Raw genomic sequence first — 20,949 nt, 5'->3', positions numbered from 1 at the left:
CAATTAAATTCGACGATATAAACCTTTTGGAAATACGTGATAAGTCTAAAATATTTTATAAAGAATAATATTAATTTAGTTGTTATGTTAGTTTAACTTAATTAATATTAGTCTATATATGACTAATCTTATTAATACCTTTTAAATGCCCGAGAGAATAATAAAACCACATTTTAAAAATCAAATATGAAGACAGTTTTGATGTTTGACAACATATACGACAAATGTGACTTATCATGTGTTTTACATGTGGCCTTCAATTTGTTTCAATGTTCGAATAGAAATTACATAGAGATTTTCGAGATCCACGGAGACATTCCGTTGAAATTAGCCATGTTTAGTAGTCAGACGATTCTCTACTCTTCGTCCCACTTTCTTCGCCCTAGTCTTTTCGAATCTGGGTTCCCCCCAGGTGCGATTCAGATATATCGTTGTTCATCGGTCAGTTAGTGAGTACTTTATACAGTTCGTGTTGATAAAAGAATGAGAATGGAGGGGCCTCAGCAGGTATATACCTGCGAATTCTCTAGATCGATAAGTCGAGGTGGGGAGGGCGCGATACTCACCACACGCCGTCCCACCAGCTCAGCTTGGGGCCGTTCAGCAGATTTTCAGAAACTTATCGAGTTCCACACGAATCCCGATTCCACCGGCGACAACACTCAACTTCCAGATTCTACCTGCGTGCATTATAGATATGTTAAACGCATAGTTCAGAGCGACGGCACATTGAATCTTTATATATATATATATCTGGATCTTATGTCTTCATAGTTGTGTGTGGAAAATTCAAACTTATAGTGTGCTTCTCGTTGAGTGTAACCACCATGCAATTGAAACCTCAAGAATGAAAAGGATGGAAAAGACCGGTCAGGTATGGTCACTTTAGGGTTGACAACTTTTAGATTTTAGAAAGCAGGTAAAATACGTATTGTAGCATTGTAACAGAAAGTATATAATTAAAGGAATATATAATATGTCACCGTAATATGTAAGCAAATGTGTGTACGGAAAATCTTGCCGAATTTTAAGTTATGCAATTAGGAGGTATATATGCTTTGAAACTAGTTTAATATTCGCTTTTACTCTTTCCCATGCTAAACTTTGTCTAGAAGTTATGTAATTCTTGGTATTGAGTTTTCATAGTAGACTGCCATGTAATATTTAATAGGTTTGCCCCCTTTCTTTGATGAGTTCAGTGTCTTTAGTTAGTTTACTCGAATGTTTCTTTTCCCTATACTTTTTCCGTTTAAATACCACGCTTTGACAATGAAACGTTTCCGCGAAACGATAAAGCAAATGATCATAGGTATTTCCATATCTGTTTCTAATAATGGGGTGAAGAAACATTAATGCTAGTCCTCTAATAATAATTGGTACTTTTTTGCAGCAGCCGTGATTAGAAAGGGAAATCCTCGAAGGTGACCACGATTAAAATAATCGTTTGAATAAATTAAAACTACAGAAACATTTCTTATTCAGAATTCAAGGCGACGAGGATCGATTCCATTTATAAGCGAGGTACACTTCGATCGAATTGACGATGCAATGCGTATTTCCCCTGCACCGATTTTGCAATTTTTCTGTCCTCCGTTTGTCACATGGATAATAATAGTTTCCGGCATGAAAATCCCGAGGATATGATTAAAAAGATCATGCGGAAAGATTAATATTCTTAGTGCAGCACGGATTAAAGGATAGACATGATCTCCACGAGTTGGATATTCTTCTTGGTTGTGACCATCAGCTCTAACAGTGTTCAGCAGCCGATATTCTTCAAAAATCCTTTCAAAGGACTGAATGGTATTGTTCCGAGGACTAACGCGTACATCAGAAACGAGATTAGAGCCGTTTATTACTATGATCAAACTGTGGCGGTGGTCGATCTCGGAACAAACAACGAACTACATAATTGCAATCTGATCGAAGTATAGTAAGTGTCTTCAATTAGTTTTAGAGCAATGTTTATGCATGAATAAGAAATTAGATCGGTATCTTTAGCGAGCAAGAAGAGGCTAATGAAGTTTTAAGAAATCTGTCGTCGACTGCAGTCCCACAGCTGGTATCCTTCGAACAAATGACGAAGCTCATGCAACAGTGCGAGTTATTGGACAAAATCCAGCACGATACATTATCCACTGAGATGTCCCACACTGAGAACAAAGGTAGTCATGGTGTGGGTAGCGTGTTGTCTCTTCTCTCAGGCATCTTGCCAGGTAAATTTTTATAATTACTAGTTATTTTGTATGGTATTTGTAATTCACATCTGCTGAGGTAAACTTTAACGGTGTCGTCGTTGGTAGGTACAAAATGGTGCGGCACCGGAGACATCGCTGAGAACTACCACGATTTAGGTCATGAAGCTCAAATTGATAGGTCAGTGCGAATATATTATGGTTATCAGAGCTACAAAAAGATTACGGTTGATTAAACGACAAAGATTTTAACATATTTTATTTTTCTAGATGTTGTCGCAGTCATGATCTTTGCCCTGTAAAAATCCGAGCTCAACAAACGCGATACAATCTCACCAATTATTCTATATATACCAAGTAAGAAAATATTATAAGTTTTCATTTATGCATTCGTATAATTGTTTTGCGTAATAATAATCGTATACTAATCGTTACAATTCGTAGAACTGTTTATGATTATTGGTGCTTGACGTGAATTTTGTTCTTACCTTTGTAGATCGCACTGTGTGTGTGATGAGGCGCTGTATCATTGTTTGAAAGCTACAACGAATCCGACAGCGCAAGTAATGGGTCGTATATACTTTAATGTAATAAAAGTACCTTGCATCGAGGATGTATCGGAGGATACTTTGGAGAAACATACATCGATAAGAATAGGACGACGATTTATTCCTGTTCAAATGAGTTATTAAAACGAATGCAGCATTGCAAAGTGTTACCAACAATTTTCATATTTTTATACCGTCGCTAATATAAAGTGTGCAATTGGGAAGGAAGATTTACTGTTGTATAAATATTATACATATGTAAATATAATAATTATAAAGCTTACGCGATTCCGGCTCGATTAGTTGAATCAGTACCTATTGATCCTGCTGAGTTGTAGATAAAATTGCTTGTTTCAAAAATGACAACCGAGGAACGATGTTTTGTATCATTTCCTTAATGTCAAAAGAATTGTGATTATAAAGATTACCTGTAAAAAGTATTTATTTTTGTCTGTATTTACAAAATTACTATCTTTATAATGTAACAATAAAGTATTTCTCATTACCTATTAACCATAATGTTTCTTTTCTGATATGTATATATTGGCATGAAAGCAATCTATTGATCAATATCTCTAAATCTGATTGGGAATATTTTGGATTTTCTAATAGCAATTTTGCTAATTGTCCCGATGTCTCTTGCACAGTATTGGCCAATATTCTTATACATGCTGTAATCTAAAATAAAGAAGAACTTTAATATCATAAGTCAAGTATAAATATATGTTAATATTAATGGAGCCGTGTGCTCACAAATAGAAAGTTGTTTGTATTATTTTCATACAAATAATCCACTATCAAAGGTACTACTTCATATAAAGAGGAGTTACAAGATTGTTGCGAAGATAATAATGCTAGCAACCAAATAAAGTATGGATCTTCAAATGAAAGAGTTCTTCTTATAGTAGCATTAGCAAGTTCAATCATCTCATTATCTCTAAAAGCATTTGTACAATTAGTGAAATATTTTTAAATAGCTTTAAAATAATTAAGTAAGAAAAATAGTTATTACTGGATGTATTTAGAACCAATATGCACATAATGCATGGCTGTATAGGCTACTGAAGGTACGATCATATTATCACAGTTATGCATTAGGGATATAATATATTTTAAGCAATCTTGGGCATGGAAAATTTCAAATGCTTTACTGCTTCCCGAAATCAGATTTCCCATCGTCCATATACAAACTTCCTAATGAGAAAACATGTTATTAACTTTATTAGTATATGTGATAGCATTATGATCATTTTATAACTTACCAATAGAGGATAGTTTAAGGTATCTAATTCTGTAACAAGATATGGTCCAATGCTTTTAGTTAATGCAGTACATGCCTTAGTATTTCCAAGTGCTATATTACAAGAACAGTTAGCAGCACATAACTGCAATGCATTATTATTACTAGATAAATCACGTACCAAGGCAAATAAGATATTGTTCACTTTTAAAAAAGAATTAACATTGTCCTCGCTCTAACAAAGAATGAAAAGTCATGTTAATATACTTATTAACTACAATGCATTTGATATATATGTATCTTTATATTATAACCTGAATGAGAGCGTTTTGCAATTGACCATACTCTTCGATAGATAATGTTCTCTTTTTAAGAGCTTTTGCCTTTTCAACGACGAACTCTGTTGTAAATGACGAATTTGTCATACGGTTTCCTAAAGCCACACGATTTTTGTTCCATGTTTCCGTACGATTTTTCTCCCTTTCCGTGTGAACCAATTCTCTCACACTTTCCCTAATAACCTCGACAGTATCTTCTTTAGTTGATTCTTCTATCTCCATCTTCTTTATAATTATTTGAATAACTATAAAAAATTATGCGAACAATAATTATAAAAATTAATTTACAGAGAATCGGTTTTAACAGCGGTGCCTCATTGTACGATGTTTATAAAGTGTTGATATTTAAACGTGACCAATCAGAAGATCGCAATCAGCTGATCGAAGTCATATATATATATATATATATGTCGGAGATGAAAGGACATCGGAGCCTTTCTTTTGGAATGTTTGGGAAGGTCCCCAATACTTTAGTCCAGACTTTTTATTATAGCTGTACTTAAATAATAAAACTGAGAAATAGGTATTTATGATTTAATCCGAGTATGGGAGTCCAAGACTTGGGCTTGGGCTCGAAGTAACATAACGGGTCGCTAAACGTAGCCGCGATCACGGGAAGGACATGTACCTAACAGAGGTATGGGGTAATTACATAGCTCTCCTTAAAAACAAAGATTGACCCGAGGGGTACAGTGAGGTACGGAAAGCAGTCCACTTGGACTGAGTTTCAGTCAGATAAGTTCTACTTGCACTGGGGACACGAAGTACGTTGAGACACACCCGAATCGTGGATCGGTAAGTTGAGTTCGACTTAGGCTGTGACAGAAATCGCATTCATCATCCCGTTGACCGTGGATTCGTTATCGAACCTAAATTCATTTTCATCAACATCTCGATTATCTCATCACCGCTATTACTTGTTAAACTGTAGTAATTACATTTGTATCAGTAAGATATCATCTATAGTACATTACAACGATGGCCAATTCACAGGAAGATTCATTATACGCCCCTAACTCTAATGATAATCCGACATATATAACAAAATGTGTAGTTTCATTCATTATTCCTTTTAAAAATCCTCCAATTGTTTCACAATGCGACTCGAAAACATAAAGTTATGTTTGGCATGTCTGATAGATGATACAATTATTAAAAAAACTATAAATGGCTAATTTCAATTCTATTCCATAATATTTAAGAATGATGCTTTATTGATATTTAAGAATGTTAAAGAATGAAGTTTAAAAGTCGTTCGAGACAAGGTCGTTAACCAGCCCAGTATCTTCATCCTCATCTTTGTCTTCTTGAATTCGATAAATCGATAGAATATTATATATAGCATTCGGAAACGTGGCTGCAGGACCAAGTACGTGTAAACGTATGTCACACTTTTCCAGCATATATTTCCACTTTAATTCGGTACGTTGAGGAAGTATCATTCCCTAAAAAGATTTACAAAAGGATAGTTATATTGAAATCTAATTATCGTATAATAATATAATTTTATAATTTTAAATATAATTTAACAAACCTGAAACTCATTAGCTGTGCAACCAAGAACACGTTCAGCCGCATCTCCGGACAATCGACAGCCAATAAGATAACCTGTGTTATCTTTTAGATTGACTTTTAAATTGAGGCTTATCGTGTTTAGAGGCACGCGAGTTCCATTGCCTGATGGACATTCGAGATTCATACACGAATCCCGATTATCATCAATGACTTTCTTACATAAGGCGCTAAGAGAGACAAGGAATTGTAAAGCTACTATGTTAAAAAATATTGATTACTGAGGGAAAAGAAAATAAATTAACCATCTAATCGATAGTATTCCAGGGCTTAAGGTCTCCACATTTATATCCATTACATATGCCTTTAAAATCGTAGCGAATTGAACCCTTTCTCCTTGTTTCGGTTTTTTATTCAGTTTTTCAGAAATTTCTCTTATGGTCATTACATTTGTGATTGTATCAGCTGTGGAAATGGATTTTGGGTAATATTAATTCAAGCTTTGTATACAATTACAGGTACATGAAACGATACAAATCACATGTAAATGAACAAATTTATAGGATGTGAATAATTGTTCTCACGATTTGGTGTAGCGAAATTTCCAGACATAATATCATTATCATAACACTGCACCGTGTTTCTTATGGCTGTGCATTGCGGTATATCAGGATTCTCGGTGATCATTGTTTTTCTAGCTGTGAATATACATACATATAGATGATATCATATGGAAACTTTCCCTGCTACTTTGACTTTTTGAATTACAACCTATAGATAAAAGAGTTTTTTTCTTGAAATTATCGTACGCGATACGAGCATCCACGAGGAGAAGCACACTACGTTTTGGTTCCCATAACGCAGCTCTTTCGATCCATTCATTTTCCCAAAGTATTAAAGACGCTACTTTGTCCGTTGATCCGTCTACTGCCTCAAAGTTACGAAACTTTATACTCTTTCCGTCACGTGTTACTGCGTTTCGAATATCACTGACCTATCAAATATGAAATTTACATTATCCTTCAATTAAGAAAATAATATAGAAATTTAAATCTCAAAATATATTTTCTATCTGGATTATTAGAATTAAATATATTTGTGTTGCAAAAATTATGCAAAGGAAAGGAAATTTCTTTGTAGCAGATATAAATATAAAATGAAAATTTCATCGATATCCTCCGATGATTTCTAAATTTAAAGCATACAAAAGTAACAGCTACTATGGTGTCGACATATTGATCGCGTAGCGCTTCCAAGTTTTCAAAAATGCTTTTCAGAGTTCGCAGGCCAGTCAGCTTCTTAATCGGGAGCATCAGCAAAGGTTCATATTCTGCGCGTGTTGGTGCGTCATGAATTTGCACTAGCGAGTTGCCCTCGTTCACCGTTAGACTGCACGAGCTGGACACCCACGGTACAAACGCCTCGTTCCTGTCCTCTGAACGCCGCTCCAACACTTTTGGATTTATAACTTCCACTGTAAGTTAGATTTAAATATGTATAACTTAATTGAATATACATAAATTGACTAACTAAAAAAAAGAGAGTGGTGGAAGATTATAAAAATAGAAATAGATAGGGGAGGAAACAGTTATTTTGTGGCATAAGGATTTATTTAGCTTAAATTTGAATTCAAACTTAAATATTCAAAATTAGATTCAAATTCGAATATTTAAATTTAAAAAATCCAAATATTCTTTACATTCAAATTCAAATATTCAAATTCAAGTTCAAGAACAAATACAAGATAAGTGCAAATTCAAGTACAAGTACAAGTACAAGCTCAAGCTCAAGCTCAAGCTCAAGCTCAGGCTCAAGCAACATTGCAAATACAAATGTTGTGCAAGTAATGTATCATTAATCATTAATTCTTCACAAACCTACGCTCCCAATATGAAAAATGGAAGTTAATCTTCTAACAAATAGGGTACTGCCCCATACAGTTACATTTATAGAATCTTCTTTTGAATCGCGTAACGTAAACGTCCATACACCTCGATCACCGTTGTTAACTAAAATTAAAATTTTATTAATCTATCCATACATAAATCGCAAAAGTACTCTCCACGCAAATTTGTTGAGTTTGTTTTTCTAAACTCAATTTAAGTAAAAAATAAAATTCATACATCTCGTACGTGTAGCATCGATCGTTTTCATGTTAAAACTGTTTACAATTATGCCGATTACAAACGCATTTTGCATTCCAGGACGCAAAGATTTTAATGCATGTTTACACACGCCCGACATTATTGATGTTTTTAATTGTGATAATAACTTTATTAAATTGAAACCTTTCTCTGTTCTTAACACTTTGCTTCTGAAACAAACGTAAAATAATTTTTGGCGCTGTTGTTACCAACTATATTTAAATTCAAAATATCAATTAATTGAAAATCGAATCTAACCTAATTATTATCTACTTAATCTAGTTATTTATCTCTCTAGTGTATAATTATCTATTTTAGAAGACAGAATATTTTTTATTAGAATTATTAACGTAAATTATAATATTTAAATATTATTTATTAGAAGAAAAATTATTAGCCAATTACAACAAGGCAGATTTCGAAACATCATTATGAACTAGGCTTAAAATAGATTATGTTCGAACGTTGGCAATCCTGTTGGCGATGATACTTGATTCACTTTCATTGACTTTAGTGACGTCGAATCGGCAGAGTGGGAGGTGATTTTTCCTGCGAAGTTCATGATTTAAGACATTTTCGAAACTGTTACGTGTCAGGATTCATCGAAAACCATGGCTGACAACGAACAGAAAGCGTTACAATTAATAGCCGAGGCCGAGAAGAAGCTAGCATCTTCCAAGAGCTTCCTGGGTTCTCTATTTGGGTACGTTTACTACATCGATTTACTTGAACTCGTCCGCCACTAAATTTCCAATCTCGATTCGCATTATTTATTTACTTCGATTTACAATGAAGATGAACATTATGCCTTTCTTCTTTACAAAAACATTGTTCTTTTATGATACATTTCTTTCGATTGTTCAATAAATCGTTCATTTCTATGCATTTGCATGTGTATATCACTATGCGTAGCAATTTCACTGCCGATATAGTGTGTCAAAACTAAATTATGGTGCAGCATAAGAAATATTAAAATCATGAAAGCATGTAATTTTTGCACGTTGTTTTACTCTGATGTGTCTATTTTCTTTATTTTTATCTTTTATTTTATTTTTTATTGTCTTTGTACTTTTAATATGTAACAATATTTGTTACTAGATGACTCATGGTGCAATAATTATGTCTTGTATACGAGGTGAAATCGAGTAATTTTGAGATACAAATAAATTTCGTTGGTATTAAATTTTAATTGTTGAGACGTTTAATATTCTCATTATAGTGGATCATCGAAGGTTGAAGAAGCTGTAGAATGTTACCAACGTGCTGCAAACTTGTTCAAGATGGCAAAGAATTGGAGTTCAGCAGGGAGTACATTCTATGAAGCAGCAGAATTGCATGCCAAGGCTGGTAGTCGTCACGATGCAGCTACCAATTATGTAGATGCTGCTAATTCCTTCAAGAAATCTGATATAAATGGTACAGTGATAATAACTTTCAACGCTTGCATCTGTAACCAAGGAGTATGAAATCCAATAATAAATTGATTGCATATATTTATAGAGGCAATTAGTTGCCTGTTAAAGGCTATTGAAATTTACACCGACATGGGTCGGTTCACGATGGCAGCCAAGCATCATCAAAGTATAGCTGAGATGTATGAGAGCGAAGCCATGGATCTGGAGAGAGCAGTTCATCATTATGAGCAAGCCGCTGACTACTTTCGTGGAGAGGAGAGCAATTCCTCTGCCAATAAATGTCTTTTGAAAGTTGCACAGTATGCTGCTCAGCTTGAAAATTATGAAAAGGCTATACAAATTTATGAACAGGTAATGTTCCTCTAATAATAATAGGAATTGTGATAAAAAAAGAAGGGATTATAAAGCTTTGTTTTATTTTATTCTACAGGTTGCATCTGCATCTTTAGAAAGTTCTCTGTTAAAATACAGTGCGAAGGAATACTTTTTCCGGGCGGCACTGTGTCACTTGTGCGTTGATACATTGAACGCGCAACACGCGATTGAACGTTATCAGGAACAATATCCTGCATTCCAGGATTCTAGAGAGTACAAATTGATAAAGGTACGAAATATATTCTGTTATTTATACTCTGTTAAGTAAATATCGTAAAATCTTCCTTGTTTAAAAGAAACTCGATATTATACTCTGATATGGTAGATGTTTTAATCTTTATTTCAGACACTAATAGAACACATCGAAGACGAAAACCTCGAAGGTTTTACAGAAGCGGTAAAGGAATACGATTCAATTTCGCGATTGGATCAATGGTACACGACAGTATTATTACGTATTAAAAAGCAAGTTGACGTTAATCCAAATCTACGCTGATCGGTTGTTCCTACTTTGCGCTATTTCCTGTCGATGATATTATTAATCCAACTCTATATGTATTCTTTTTTAAATCATATCCTGCTTTCAGTGGAACTTGTAAAGTAGTTTCGTTTTTATATCCAAATATATTTTTCATAACATCTCCTTGCTCTCTTGGCAACTGTTACATGTTTCATCACTTAAGTTATCACGTTACTAATAGAATATTGTCATGAAAAGAGTATAAACGAAAAAGAGAAAGTGAACTTCAAATATTCTATGGACATTAATAGTTCATTTACGATGCCGATATACAAGGCATACAATTAAATATATAAATACATAGTATCGGAACTTTGTTGGCATTATCATACCTATAAATACATAAATAGCTTGCCAAAAAGTCACAGCTTGTACAACTTCATTTTACCGCCTGCGATTGCGATGAATTATTAGGACGAAAACGATTGTTTTCCATGAGTTTAGTCGTTTTAGTAGAATAATGTGGTGCAGTTTTATATATATATATAATATTTTTGAGCGGTTATTGATATTTATTATTAGTAATTTGGAATAATTATTAACAATAACAAATAAGATTTTGTAGTTACAAAAAAAAGTTATAACTTATGTTTCGCCTGGAATTGTTAAAACAAAACGATAGATTGTCAGTTGTTATCTTTACACTGCCAGAGTGTCAAAATAATGAATATGGTGTGCATATTATCTTCTTATGGATTTAATGTATTTTACGTTAGTATCAAATTTTCTTTTTCTTTCTTGATTTTCGCAGAATTTTATTTAGTCTGAAACTTTAAGTGTATGTATATAGTATGGTTATGATATTTTAATAATTTTTAAAATGGATGGAACATATAATTCATAATGTTGGAAAATGATCATGACATGCATTTAAGTGTAAATATAGTTGTTTCTTCTCTTTTTTTTCTTTTCTTCCTTTTTGGTTAAGATCGATATTTGTTGGTACTTTCTTATCGTTGAAAACTGATTTTGTCAATGTATATTTGTACTTAGAGATATGTAGATTCGAAATAGCTGGTACTAGTGATTAAAAAAAGCGATTATCATTGTAAAAATTTTTAATTTATTTCACCATTAATTTATTGTTATTTAATCAATTGTACGTCGGGAATTTACTACAGCATTTCATATTTAAAACAAGTTACATATATAAATATTCTATTGTTAAGTAGGAATAGAAAATAAATACTTCTGCATGCACAGAAAGTAACGGAGCGTGCACTTCATAAATATTACTAAAAAAAGAAATGCAACTTTCGATGCACGTAATTAATGCTACATTATCTTTTTCGAATTGTATAAGAAAATTCATTGAATAAAAAAAAATTTATTTATTCTTTGTACACATTTATCTATATATACATACATATATATATATATTAGTTTAACAGTTGTAATTATTAATCGATAGATAATGAATAACATATTCATATGATCATGATATGTTTCTCTAAAATCTGAGAGTTAATTAATGGCGCCCAGATTTTCTATTATATTCTACGTATTGTAATATTAAACTGCGTATATTAGATGCGTTCTTTCGAAAACTCTAAAAGTAAATACAACTAAACTTAAGCAAGTCATTTCATCCAATGTGTTCGTAAGAAATTTATAAAATTTAATTACAGCTATGCGTGATTGACATGGTGATGAGAAAAAGTATGTTTATGCGTTCTTTATCTTTTTGTTCGCGAAATATCATTAAAAATTTACTTCGTTACTTTACTTAATTTACTTAAGTCGTATAGCGGAAAGAATTAGCGTGTACGTATGTATGGTGTGAGTACTCTGGATACGTATACCCCTCTTGAAAAAAACAGAAATTAAGTTTTTTTCGTGCATGAGGAAATTTATTTATATATACATATACGTACGTCCGTTATTGTATATTTAGTTTATGTATTTATGATTAAAATGGAATTATGTTACGATATTCGAAGCTCTTCTCGTAATTTGATTTACACTATTGCGTTTGTAAACTGATGACCGCATTGTTAAAGACCTAATAACAATTATATTAACAGCACCACATGATAGAATTTTTTAGTGGCAATATTAACATGCTTGAGAAGTTATAACCCCGTAACAAATAATAAAAAACGATATCATACCCTACAAAAAAATATTTAGTAATCAAATACCATTTTTAAGTGTCTTAAACAATATTCCATAAAATGATCGAGCATTATATGCAACTTTAACGACAGGCGGAATGTTAGTAAAATAGACAATATAATAGAGTTCTATGTGTCATTCAGAAAATTCCACGAAATTAATTGTTCGAAGCATGTGTAGATTTCTTTTTATAAAAATTTGCAAAGTGCGTAGTGAATATCAGTGAGCAAATAAAGTTGTAGTTTGTCTTCATATTGTATTACATATAGTTGATCGCATATTACGATAGATTTACTTTGTAAATAAAAATAATTGAATACAAATTCGTAGTTGCTGTCTGTATCATGAATTGTTGTATCTTCACTTTATAAGTTACAATAAAACAAATTAAAAGTACCGAAGTTCCTTTTAAAAGCGAAATTTAATAATTAAAGTCGGATATTAAATAGAATATATAGTGACTCGTGAAAGTACATATTTGAATATTTATTATAAAAGATTTAAATCTCTAATCACTAAAAGATTTCTTTAAAAGAAATTAACATTTAACATAAAACAGTTTAGATATGTATATATATTCTATATGTTATATAAAACAGTTTGAAATTTCATTACTACAATAAGATATGACTTGTAATTATACATATTGGTCAAATTTCAAAACAATCTGAAATTATAGTTTTTATATACGTTTTCAAATTAATTTCATATTTGACCAATATGATGATGATAGCGAAGTCACTGTTACTAATACATATTCAAAATATTTCATATAAGACACAAGATATATTCATAAAATATTAATACAAATATTCAAATATTTTCGAGAACAAATGTAGTAGCCCTTAAAATGTTTAGCACATAATACGATTGATTCTTATAAAAATTGATATTCTAAACAAATATTTTCAAAACATTTCAAACCTTAATAATAACTACCAAAAATTAATTAGAAAATAGGTTTTAAGATCAGAACAATCTACTATGATTCGAAAATTATAATAACCTTCAAAAAATGCAACGAAAATTTCGACCAATAGGAAGCAAGTATCATAGGAAGCTAGCATTCTCATTGGAAGAAAATATTTCGACATAATATGCACACATATATCTCGCGTGTCAAGAATGCGGTCACTGAACTTGTAGGCTTTAATATTTAAATATCGATTAAAAACAATTTCAACCTCAAGGTGTATTCTGAGCAATCGAATAAAAAGCTAAATAAAGAAAACTTAACAAGTATCCGATCGTACTCGTACCAACTCTCAAATATTTAATTTCAATTTTATTTTTTTTTCTTCGTTTTGCACACAATTCTTGTTTGAAAGGCAGTACTTCACGTGCGGATGTTCGAAGCTTGCTCATCCCAACAGATGTGTTCCGAGCATAGTTCTTGACTTCTCGGTTTTCATTGCAAATTTTTCCTCTGGTCAGTCTCGATTCTACAACAAAACACGGAAACAAAATTAATTTGTTTCTGTTACGGATAATCGAGCCCCGGATCATCGAACCTAGCAAGAGTATCTTGCTTATAAATACACGTTCATCCTCGGACAGGTGAGCGATCTACTTTTCGCAACACCATTCCATCGAAAATTTCATCTTCTTCACCTGTTGTAAATTTCTCCACAAATTTAACCTATGCCTTTCGTATTGCTGTTTTTTCCCTTGGGATACGCTTGATTACGCGAATTAAATCACATCGCAGGTAATCTTTGGCACATCAGTCACCTATTTTATAGGTTGGATATATATCAGAGTAATCTCGATGAAGAGAAAGTATGTTATAATGATCTATTAAAGAGAAAGGATCGAAGACTGTGCAGTTGAGCTAAAATGCACGATGTCCACGTTTTTTTATAAAGTTCATTGCAGCCAGGAGTTTATATTAACCTCATTTTCCATTATCATTGAACACCTTATGTGCTCGTTTTACTTAAAGATATCTAACAAAATTGATGGCGAAATCTTTAATTTTGTGGAATTTAAGTCCCATCTCATGTGTTGAGAGATTTAACAAATGATCATTTCGGTGTAAATTTTTATGTAATTTTTGTAGATTTGGAAGTATGGACACATTTACAATAATATAACAATTATAACATTATTTCAGAATGGCTCGTGGACAACAAAAGATTCAGTCACAAGCTAAGGCAGCCGAGAAGGCTGCAAAAGTGAAAAAGCAACAAGGACATAGTGCTAATGAACAAAAAAAGGCAGCACAGAAAGCTTTAGTACACGTGTGCATAGTTTGTAAGGTTAGTATGTTATCTATTTTTAATAACCTATATTATAGACTTTAGTGTATTTAAAATTAAAAAATAACACTCTGTTTGTAGGCACAAATGCCAGATCCAAAGACATACAAACAACACTTTGAAAACAAACATCCTAAGAATGACTTACCAGAAGATTTAAAGAATATATGAGAGTGAGATGTTGCGTAAGGATACAGGTTGGGATGGAGCAAGAGCAACAAAAAAATTACTACAAATGACAAAGTGATATAGTTCGACGTTCAACTAATCATTAAATAGTCTCATACAAAAAAATAAATTAAACCTTGTTAGTGTTTAAAATGAACTATTGCACAGTTAACAATTGAATTTTTGTGCACAGCCCAAAATTGTACCATAATTGGTATTCACTTGCAAAAGTAAATTTTCTAGTTTTCTTTCAACGATATTCAGTAATGTTCATCAAACACGTGATTGCTAAGTTTTCACTTGATTGAAACATGTATATTGCTAATAAATAAAGTTAATCGATTTAGCAGAATGATTACGAATGTTCATGCATACTTTAATGTTACAAGCAGTGAAAGATTATTTGTTGCATTGGCTTCTTTAACTTAAAAAAAAATTAACGTGTATGTCTTGCATTCAGAATAGAATAGAATCAAAGAATTAAATGTAAAAGGGAAGATTTTATCTGCGAGAAACAAGAAACTGCCATTTTACAGTGTTTCTGCCAATTAGTCTACCAATAAAAGTATTGTATCTGTAATATGTTTGACACATAACTTTTTCTATGAATGATCATTAAGTTCTCATACATTCAAGCTTAATTTTCATTAAAAACATAAATTATGTTTTACGCAGATAATAATAAGATGGAATTTACTAAATATTAGTTTTTTTACAAAACTAAATTTTAGCATTTAGTACTTAAATTCTTTACTGTTTCATACTGAGAATAATTGATTCAATGGACTCTCCTCTCTACATTGTAGGATTTGTTTTTTGTTTCGTAAATGTTTCTGTCTGGCACTGTATATTTGCTATTATGCACTAAAAAAACAAAAAACATGGCAAAGCACTGCACAATCATCTAGTGTTTAGCAAAGAATCTGTTATTCTCGAGAACTTCCAAATATAATATATTATACCTTTGAAGTATGCTTTTAAAAATTTCTACCAGAATCCCTATTGAAGATTACATATTCGTTTTTCGGTACTGATGAGGTTAACGGAAACTTCTAGCATGCGTTTAATATAGAAATAAGTATGCGAATTATATGTAATTTGTTCTGACAAAATAATTATAGAATTTTACACCACAAATTGTTATTTTGTTCAAAACAATCTACGATCATCCTCACCTGTAAAAAAGATTTATCTTTAAATAATGTTAATTATTTATCGTTTTAGTTAAAGAAATAATTATAAATAAATAATAAAATTGTTCTCAAAATAATGTTGCTGCACCATATTTTGAGGTGCTGTTTCTTTGATGAGGTATCAATAAATAAAACGAAACGCGTGAAAATTTGATAAAATGATGATATGATATCATGTAACAATGACATGAAAACGTAAATAGAAACTTCTATTTTTTACTTTTCTATGAACATTTTGTCGTATCATGATATGTCATAATGATTTATCAATCGTTTCAAGTGAAAGCGGGAAAAATATTGCATCATGCAAGCTCGTGAACACAGGATCATATATATATTGTACGCATCCATTATCATCGCTCAGTTGTTCTGTGTGCTTCTATCACAGCGTTCATATCATTAATGCTAATTTCCAATTCGTTTTGTTGTTACTTTTTCATCTTCACTTATTTTTTCACGCTTGAATATCTTTCGTGGTGATCACAATATTTTTATCTTAATCCCATCATCGTCTAGGCAGTAACAAATTGCAGTTTATTTATTAAGAAGGTATAATATGTTTTAATTTCATAAATTTAAATGATATATTGCATGTTCTTTCTTTATTGCATTATAGTGAAGGTAATTTGCGAAATATTCTGTAATATAGTCGAGCAATAGATAATAGATCGAGCAATGTAATTGTTGAAAATAATAATAGGAATCGTATTAATACATAACTCGGTAAAATATTTAGAAAAAATGTAAAGAGATATATGTATAAAACTATAAAATAAGATTGTAAATATTAAAATTTTGTTTAATAAATAGAGAAGTTATAGCAATTCTGAATGATTTATATTTAAATCACGTATTACAGTTATGGTGAATCATTAATTCGTCACATTTTCGTAATAGATTTGCCCTAATTTAATTATAAATAATAGTCGAATTATCTAAACCTTAGATAAGGTTATTGTACGATGTTGTAAGGATATTGTACGTTACTTTTGGGACGTCTTTTATATCGAAAAAGATATATATATACATTTATTTAAAGATGTAAAAATATATGGGATACATATATATATATCATATATTTTACATCTTTAAATTTTCCATAAATGTATAAAAATCATTTCATATCTCTACATTATTTCTGATAATTCTAAATCCAATAATAATAATAATAATAATAATAATAATAATTTGCTACTGTATACTGGAGGGGACGGAAGAAAATTCCAGATTCATATTTGTGTATGATAACTACATTACATTAATAGTAACTTCGCTGTACTAAATATTTTTTACCATGCTGATAACAGTCATCTATAATGTATCTATTCATAACTTCATTCTTTTCATCAATTATAGCTTGTTTCTTTAGATTGTAATATTTTTCTATTGCATATCCTTCAAACTTTCTTTCGTCTTCCACTGTACCTTCATAAAAATCTTTTAAAAACAATAATAGATTAATAGATAATAGATAAAAGTAATGTATCCGTCTGTAGATAAAACGTCTATCTATCAATCAACACCTTCTACGTATGTTTCACAATCGCGAATCAATGACGTAATCCAATAACCAAGTTCAATCTACTATGTTTTATATGAAAACATTTTCAGTGCCTGTGATTGAAAAAATTGAGAAGAGATGGATTCCATATTTCGCACGAGGTCGTTAGGTACAGCTGCCGAAGGTGTTCGAGATCAGTATGCTGACGGGAGAGCAGCTAAAGTATGGGAAGTGTTTATAGGCGACAAAAATCAAAGAACTCAGAATTATCGTGACTTTTTGGTCGGTATGCTGAGAGACAAGGGATGCAAGAAAATTTTGGATGTAGCGTGCGGGACTGGTGTGGACTCGGTGATGCTACTCGAGGAGGGTTTCGAAGTGCTCAGTGTAGACGCTTCGGATAAGATGTTAAAATATGCTTTGAAGGCACGATGGGAACGCAGGAAGGAGGAAGCGTTTGACAATTGGGGTAAATATTGTTTTACCGTGGAATATATGTATATACGGAGTGTTCCATTTATTTCAAATGAATAATATAGAATATTATTCGTCTTGGATTCATTAATATTTTATTTATTTTTGTTGGTATAAAAAATCCTTTAGATTCAGATAAATTGATTCAGAACAACGAATATAGTTATTCGAAAGTAACTTAAAATATTAATGAATGCAAAATAAATCGAACGTACACTAAGTAACATATTATGAATGGAAACGTTTTTTATTTTTTGAATAAGTGAAAATAAATGAAAATTAATTCCTAAAGATTACTTCAGCTTGAGATTAATATTAATGTTTTTATCTGAAACGCAAATCGTTTTTAACGGTAACTAGATAAATTAATAAATTCGATTATAATCCTCAATACCATAAGGTATATATATATATGTATGTATGTATACTAATATTAGCTAATAATTTATATCGCAATTTATATCGCTCTTTTATAGTAGATTATGAAATTCGTTACTATTATGAAATTAGCTAATTAACTGAAATATCAATATTGAATTGTTGTTAGTTTCGCAAAGTTCATGGTTCGACCTAGTGCGTATGCGATTAGCGATTATTCAGGTGAAATTTCCTATGTGTATTCGCTGCATACGTCGCGTCAGAAGCAGATCAGAACTATGACTCGTAATTTATATAACGCGACATTTCATAGTTTTCCATCGTCAAGAGAAATACAGAGAAGCAACTATATGATGAAATCATTAACCCAATATATTCCTCTCCTTGTTCGAACGTTTATGTGTACTATAAACCGTTATTGCTTATCACAACAAAGTGCAAAAGATTAATACCTTATCGAAGGTCAATTCTTTCGCATAGCTGTTTTTATTGTTTAACTGTTTTTATTTTCAATTTTTTTGCTGAAGATTATACTGAATTATTGTTGACCCAACCTTTTTACACTATAAGTTATAAGTTAAAAGTCAAGTTGATATTAACATGTCAGCTGTCGTATCTTATATCTTGCAAAATAAGTCATTCTTCGTTTTTTGCAGATATAGATATGATACAATTAATATATAATAGAAGTGATATGCCATGTTTATAAATAAAGGAATTGTTGTATCCAAAAGATTGAGGATCCAATTGACGAATTATATCGAGAATATTTGCTTTTTGTTAATGTAAAATTAAGATTTTGAGTGTTTTTTTTAATTTGAGAGAAGAGTAATAAAATTGAATATCTTGGCAATGTATTAATTTTTTGTTTATTGGTGTTCTGCAGAGATTGAAGAGGCGAACTGGTTGACTTTACCAAAGGATATTCGTCATTTAATAGGAGATGGATTTGATGCAGTAATTTGCTTGGGGAATAGTTTTGCTCACATGCCTGACACTTTTGGAGATCAAAGAGAACAAAGGTAATATTGATATATCTTACTTCGTATTAATGTATTAGTAGATTGCAAGAGTTTTCTTTTCAACTTCGTTATCGACTGTAGGCAAGCATTATTGAATTTTGAACACTGCGTGAAACCCGGTGGCTTGCTGCTGATTGATCACAGAAATTACGATGATATAATTGATACTGGAAATGTACCGGCAAAATGCATATATTACAATGTAAGTATACTTCAGAAACTTCGAGTCTATAAACAAATAAATTTTCGATTTCTTTCAAAAATTATATACAAAATTCCATCTATAGATGCGTCTTAAATACTCTAATGCAAAGCATTCAAATTAAAAATATTCAAATTGAAAATTTGGGCCCTCGAATTCAAACGATTCAATTTTGGCGCATGAAATTTTGTAATCTAATATTTATTAGAACCATTTTTTATGGTATTTTAGAGTCAACGCACAACAAACATTAAATCATCGGTACTATTCGTTTCGGGAAAACCAGCGATCGTCACGTTGGATTATATGATAACCTTGGATGAAGGGGAGGAAGAGGAAGAGCAAGTCAGCGAATTCAGACTGTCCTATTATCCACACAGGTTAAATGTGTTCAAGGACATGTTGGACGAAGCGTTCCATTACAGGGCCAAGCACACTATCTACGGCGATTTTAAACCTTTGGAAGAAATAAAGAATCCTGGTTTCTATATCCATGTAATGGAGAAACCAGAATATGCAAATTTAATAAAATCATAATCATTTCAACGAACACAACTTCGTGGTGGAGTTCTAATTTTCAACATGTTTTATTTATTTTCTATTTATTTCGTACATTCCTGGAAATGCTATTTACATTTATTTTGAGCAGCTCAGTCTGATTTAGTTTATCCTCTTGGGAACTCTTGCTCTGTATCATGATTTTTATAATTTATATACTTTTTTGTACATTTTAAGAAACTTTTGCTGTGTTCGTTTTCTTTATATATATATAGAGAGAGAGAGAGAAAGAGGGAGAAAGGAAAAACATATATTATATAATATTAGTTGTAAGTTCACACTGAAAAAAGATGAGCAATAAAAAGAAGTAGAAGGAAAAATTGTGATTGATTCAAGGATCGATTCGCAAATAGAACAGCGGAGCTCGGTCAAGTTTTAATCTTTTTTTATTATAAGTTCGAAAGCAGCTTTCTTTTGAGTATTCTAGCCAGGCTTCGTTCGATGCTACAATTTGATCTCTCGACGATACGATTTTTCATCTTTTATCTTATGTCTTTTTTTTTTTTTATTTTTTCTTTAAGTATATTCGTCTCGGTGGTTTTTTGAGCGATCGTTGACGCCGATTCTGAACTCCTTGATCGACCCTTCGCTTCCGACCGTCGTTCGAACGTTCCACGCTTCGCAAAATAAGATCAGGAAGACCAGTGAACATTAGACCACGGTAGATTCGAAATTTTGGTTAGTCTTCACGGTTGGTGTTTCATTTTACCATGTATCTGCATAAAACAAAAGAGCTCCTCAAGTTTTAACCTCATCATCGATACTTCGATTCAATCGTCAGTGGCGCTGTTCA

The 20,949-nt window shown here is 31.7% G+C and overlaps 6 protein-coding genes across 7 annotated transcripts; 4 read left to right on the top strand and 2 right to left on the bottom strand.

Moving 5' to 3' along the window:
- The first annotated feature begins 140 nt into the window (after positions 1–140).
- Positions 141–3,026, top strand: LOC117214293. The gene is made up of 6 exons (XM_033460284.1): positions 141–874; positions 1,391–1,933; positions 2,002–2,216; positions 2,304–2,376; positions 2,466–2,552; positions 2,692–3,026. Exons 2-6 carry the CDS (start codon positions 1,704–1,706, stop codon positions 2,885–2,887), a joined length of 801 nt encoding a protein of 266 aa, XP_033316175.1. The 5' UTR covers positions 141–874; positions 1,391–1,703; the 3' UTR covers positions 2,888–3,026.
- Positions 2,843–4,543, bottom strand: LOC117214251. Its single transcript, XM_033460191.1, has 6 exons — positions 4,298–4,543; positions 4,006–4,218; positions 3,756–3,937; positions 3,497–3,680; positions 3,250–3,421; positions 2,843–3,171 (listed from the first exon to the last, which is right to left on the bottom strand). Exons 1-6 carry the CDS (start codon positions 4,541–4,543, stop codon positions 3,059–3,061), a joined length of 1,110 nt encoding a protein of 369 aa, XP_033316082.1. The 3' UTR covers positions 2,843–3,058.
- Positions 4,544–5,304: 761 nt separating this feature from the next.
- Positions 5,305–8,499, bottom strand: LOC117214299 (meiosis-specific with OB domain-containing protein). The gene is made up of 8 exons (XM_033460293.1): positions 7,957–8,499; positions 7,711–7,842; positions 7,039–7,307; positions 6,605–6,827; positions 6,418–6,531; positions 6,139–6,298; positions 5,856–6,063; positions 5,305–5,766 (listed from the first exon to the last, which is right to left on the bottom strand). The coding sequence occupies exons 1-8, from the start codon at positions 8,075–8,077 to the stop codon at positions 5,566–5,568; spliced, it is 1,428 nt and encodes a 475-aa protein (XP_033316184.1). The 5' UTR covers positions 8,078–8,499; the 3' UTR covers positions 5,305–5,565.
- Positions 7,172–10,696, top strand: LOC117214286 (alpha-soluble NSF attachment protein). The gene is made up of 6 exons (XM_033460271.1): positions 7,172–7,309; positions 8,492–8,680; positions 9,197–9,393; positions 9,478–9,743; positions 9,823–9,996; positions 10,114–10,696. The coding sequence occupies exons 2-6, from the start codon at positions 8,589–8,591 to the stop codon at positions 10,261–10,263; spliced, it is 879 nt and encodes a 292-aa protein (XP_033316162.1). The 5' UTR covers positions 7,172–7,309; positions 8,492–8,588; the 3' UTR covers positions 10,264–10,696.
- Positions 10,697–13,651: 2,955 nt separating this feature from the next.
- Positions 13,652–15,735, top strand: LOC117213859 (zinc finger protein 706-like). Of its 2 annotated transcripts, none has more exons than XM_033459557.1 (3): positions 13,652–13,959; positions 14,516–14,660; positions 14,742–15,735. In XM_033459557.1, the coding sequence occupies exons 2-3, from the start codon at positions 14,517–14,519 to the stop codon at positions 14,829–14,831; spliced, it is 234 nt and encodes a 77-aa protein (XP_033315448.1). In that variant the 5' UTR covers positions 13,652–13,959; position 14,516; the 3' UTR covers positions 14,832–15,735. The 2 variants fall into 2 exon arrangements, with proteins under 2 accessions (XP_033315448.1, XP_033315453.1); XM_033459562.1 differs by lacking the exon at positions 13,652–13,959 and adding an exon at positions 14,006–14,110.
- Positions 15,736–16,291: 556 nt separating this feature from the next.
- LOC117213847 (glycine N-methyltransferase) lies at positions 16,292–20,176 on the top strand. The gene is made up of 5 exons (XM_033459548.1): positions 16,292–16,570; positions 17,633–17,991; positions 19,261–19,396; positions 19,478–19,598; positions 19,830–20,176. The coding sequence occupies exons 2-5, from the start codon at positions 17,661–17,663 to the stop codon at positions 20,133–20,135; spliced, it is 894 nt and encodes a 297-aa protein (XP_033315439.1). The 5' UTR covers positions 16,292–16,570; positions 17,633–17,660; the 3' UTR covers positions 20,136–20,176.
- The last annotated feature ends 773 nt before the right edge of the window (positions 20,177–20,949 follow it).

Source organism: Bombus bifarius, unplaced genomic scaffold, assembly GCF_011952205.1.
Source record: "Bombus bifarius isolate JDL3187 unplaced genomic scaffold, Bbif_JDL3187 scf7180000007970, whole genome shotgun sequence".
Taxonomy (NCBI): Eukaryota; Metazoa; Arthropoda; class Insecta; order Hymenoptera; family Apidae; genus Bombus; species Bombus bifarius.
Note: the sequence above shows the minus strand (reverse complement) of the source record. Positions and strands in the feature narration are given on the sequence as shown.

What these genes read in the sequence shown, in the direction of transcription:
- LOC117214251 (XM_033460191.1), bottom strand. Translation starts at nt 4,543, where the DNA reads ATGGAGATAGAAGAATCAACTAAAGAAGATACTGTCGAGGTTATTAGG. An exon ending in TGCAAAACGCTCTCATTCAG is followed by an intron (nt 4,219 to 4,297) that starts GTTATAATATAA and finishes ATTCTTTGTTAG; the next exon opens with AGCGAGGACAATGTTAATTC. An exon ending in AGAAACATTATGGTTAATAG is followed by an intron (nt 3,172 to 3,249) that starts GTAATGAGAAAT and finishes TACTTTTTACAG; the next exon opens with GTAATCTTTATAATCACAAT.
- LOC117213859 (XM_033459557.1), top strand. Translation starts at nt 14,517, where the DNA reads ATGGCTCGTGGACAACAAAAGATTCAGTCACAAGCTAAGGCAGCCGAG. An exon ending in ACGTGTGCATAGTTTGTAAG is followed by an intron (nt 14,661 to 14,741) that starts GTTAGTATGTTA and finishes CTCTGTTTGTAG; the next exon opens with GCACAAATGCCAGATCCAAA.
- LOC117213847 (XM_033459548.1), top strand. Translation starts at nt 17,661, where the DNA reads ATGGATTCCATATTTCGCACGAGGTCGTTAGGTACAGCTGCCGAAGGT. An exon ending in GGAAGCGTTTGACAATTGGG is followed by an intron (nt 17,992 to 19,260) that starts GTAAATATTGTT and finishes GGTGTTCTGCAG; the next exon opens with AGATTGAAGAGGCGAACTGG. An exon ending in GGAGATCAAAGAGAACAAAG is followed by an intron (nt 19,397 to 19,477) that starts GTAATATTGATA and finishes TATCGACTGTAG; the next exon opens with GCAAGCATTATTGAATTTTG.
- LOC117214286 (XM_033460271.1), top strand. Translation starts at nt 8,589, where the DNA reads ATGGCTGACAACGAACAGAAAGCGTTACAATTAATAGCCGAGGCCGAG. An exon ending in CAAGAAATCTGATATAAATG is followed by an intron (nt 9,394 to 9,477) that starts GTACAGTGATAA and finishes ATATATTTATAG; the next exon opens with AGGCAATTAGTTGCCTGTTA. An exon ending in GAGAGTACAAATTGATAAAG is followed by an intron (nt 9,997 to 10,113) that starts GTACGAAATATA and finishes TCTTTATTTCAG; the next exon opens with ACACTAATAGAACACATCGA.
- LOC117214299 (XM_033460293.1), bottom strand. Translation starts at nt 8,077, where the DNA reads ATGTCGGGCGTGTGTAAACATGCATTAAAATCTTTGCGTCCTGGAATG. An exon ending in CCATAGTAGCTGTTACTTTT is followed by an intron (nt 6,828 to 7,038) that starts GTATGCTTTAAA and finishes CATATTTGATAG; the next exon opens with GTCAGTGATATTCGAAACGC. An exon ending in AAATTTCGCTACACCAAATC is followed by an intron (nt 6,299 to 6,417) that starts GTGAGAACAATT and finishes CCATTTCCACAG; the next exon opens with CTGATACAATCACAAATGTA.
- LOC117214293 (XM_033460284.1), top strand. Translation starts at nt 1,704, where the DNA reads ATGATCTCCACGAGTTGGATATTCTTCTTGGTTGTGACCATCAGCTCT. An exon ending in TGCAATCTGATCGAAGTATA is followed by an intron (nt 1,934 to 2,001) that starts GTAAGTGTCTTC and finishes CGGTATCTTTAG; the next exon opens with CGAGCAAGAAGAGGCTAATG. An exon ending in CATGAAGCTCAAATTGATAG is followed by an intron (nt 2,377 to 2,465) that starts GTCAGTGCGAAT and finishes TTATTTTTCTAG; the next exon opens with ATGTTGTCGCAGTCATGATC.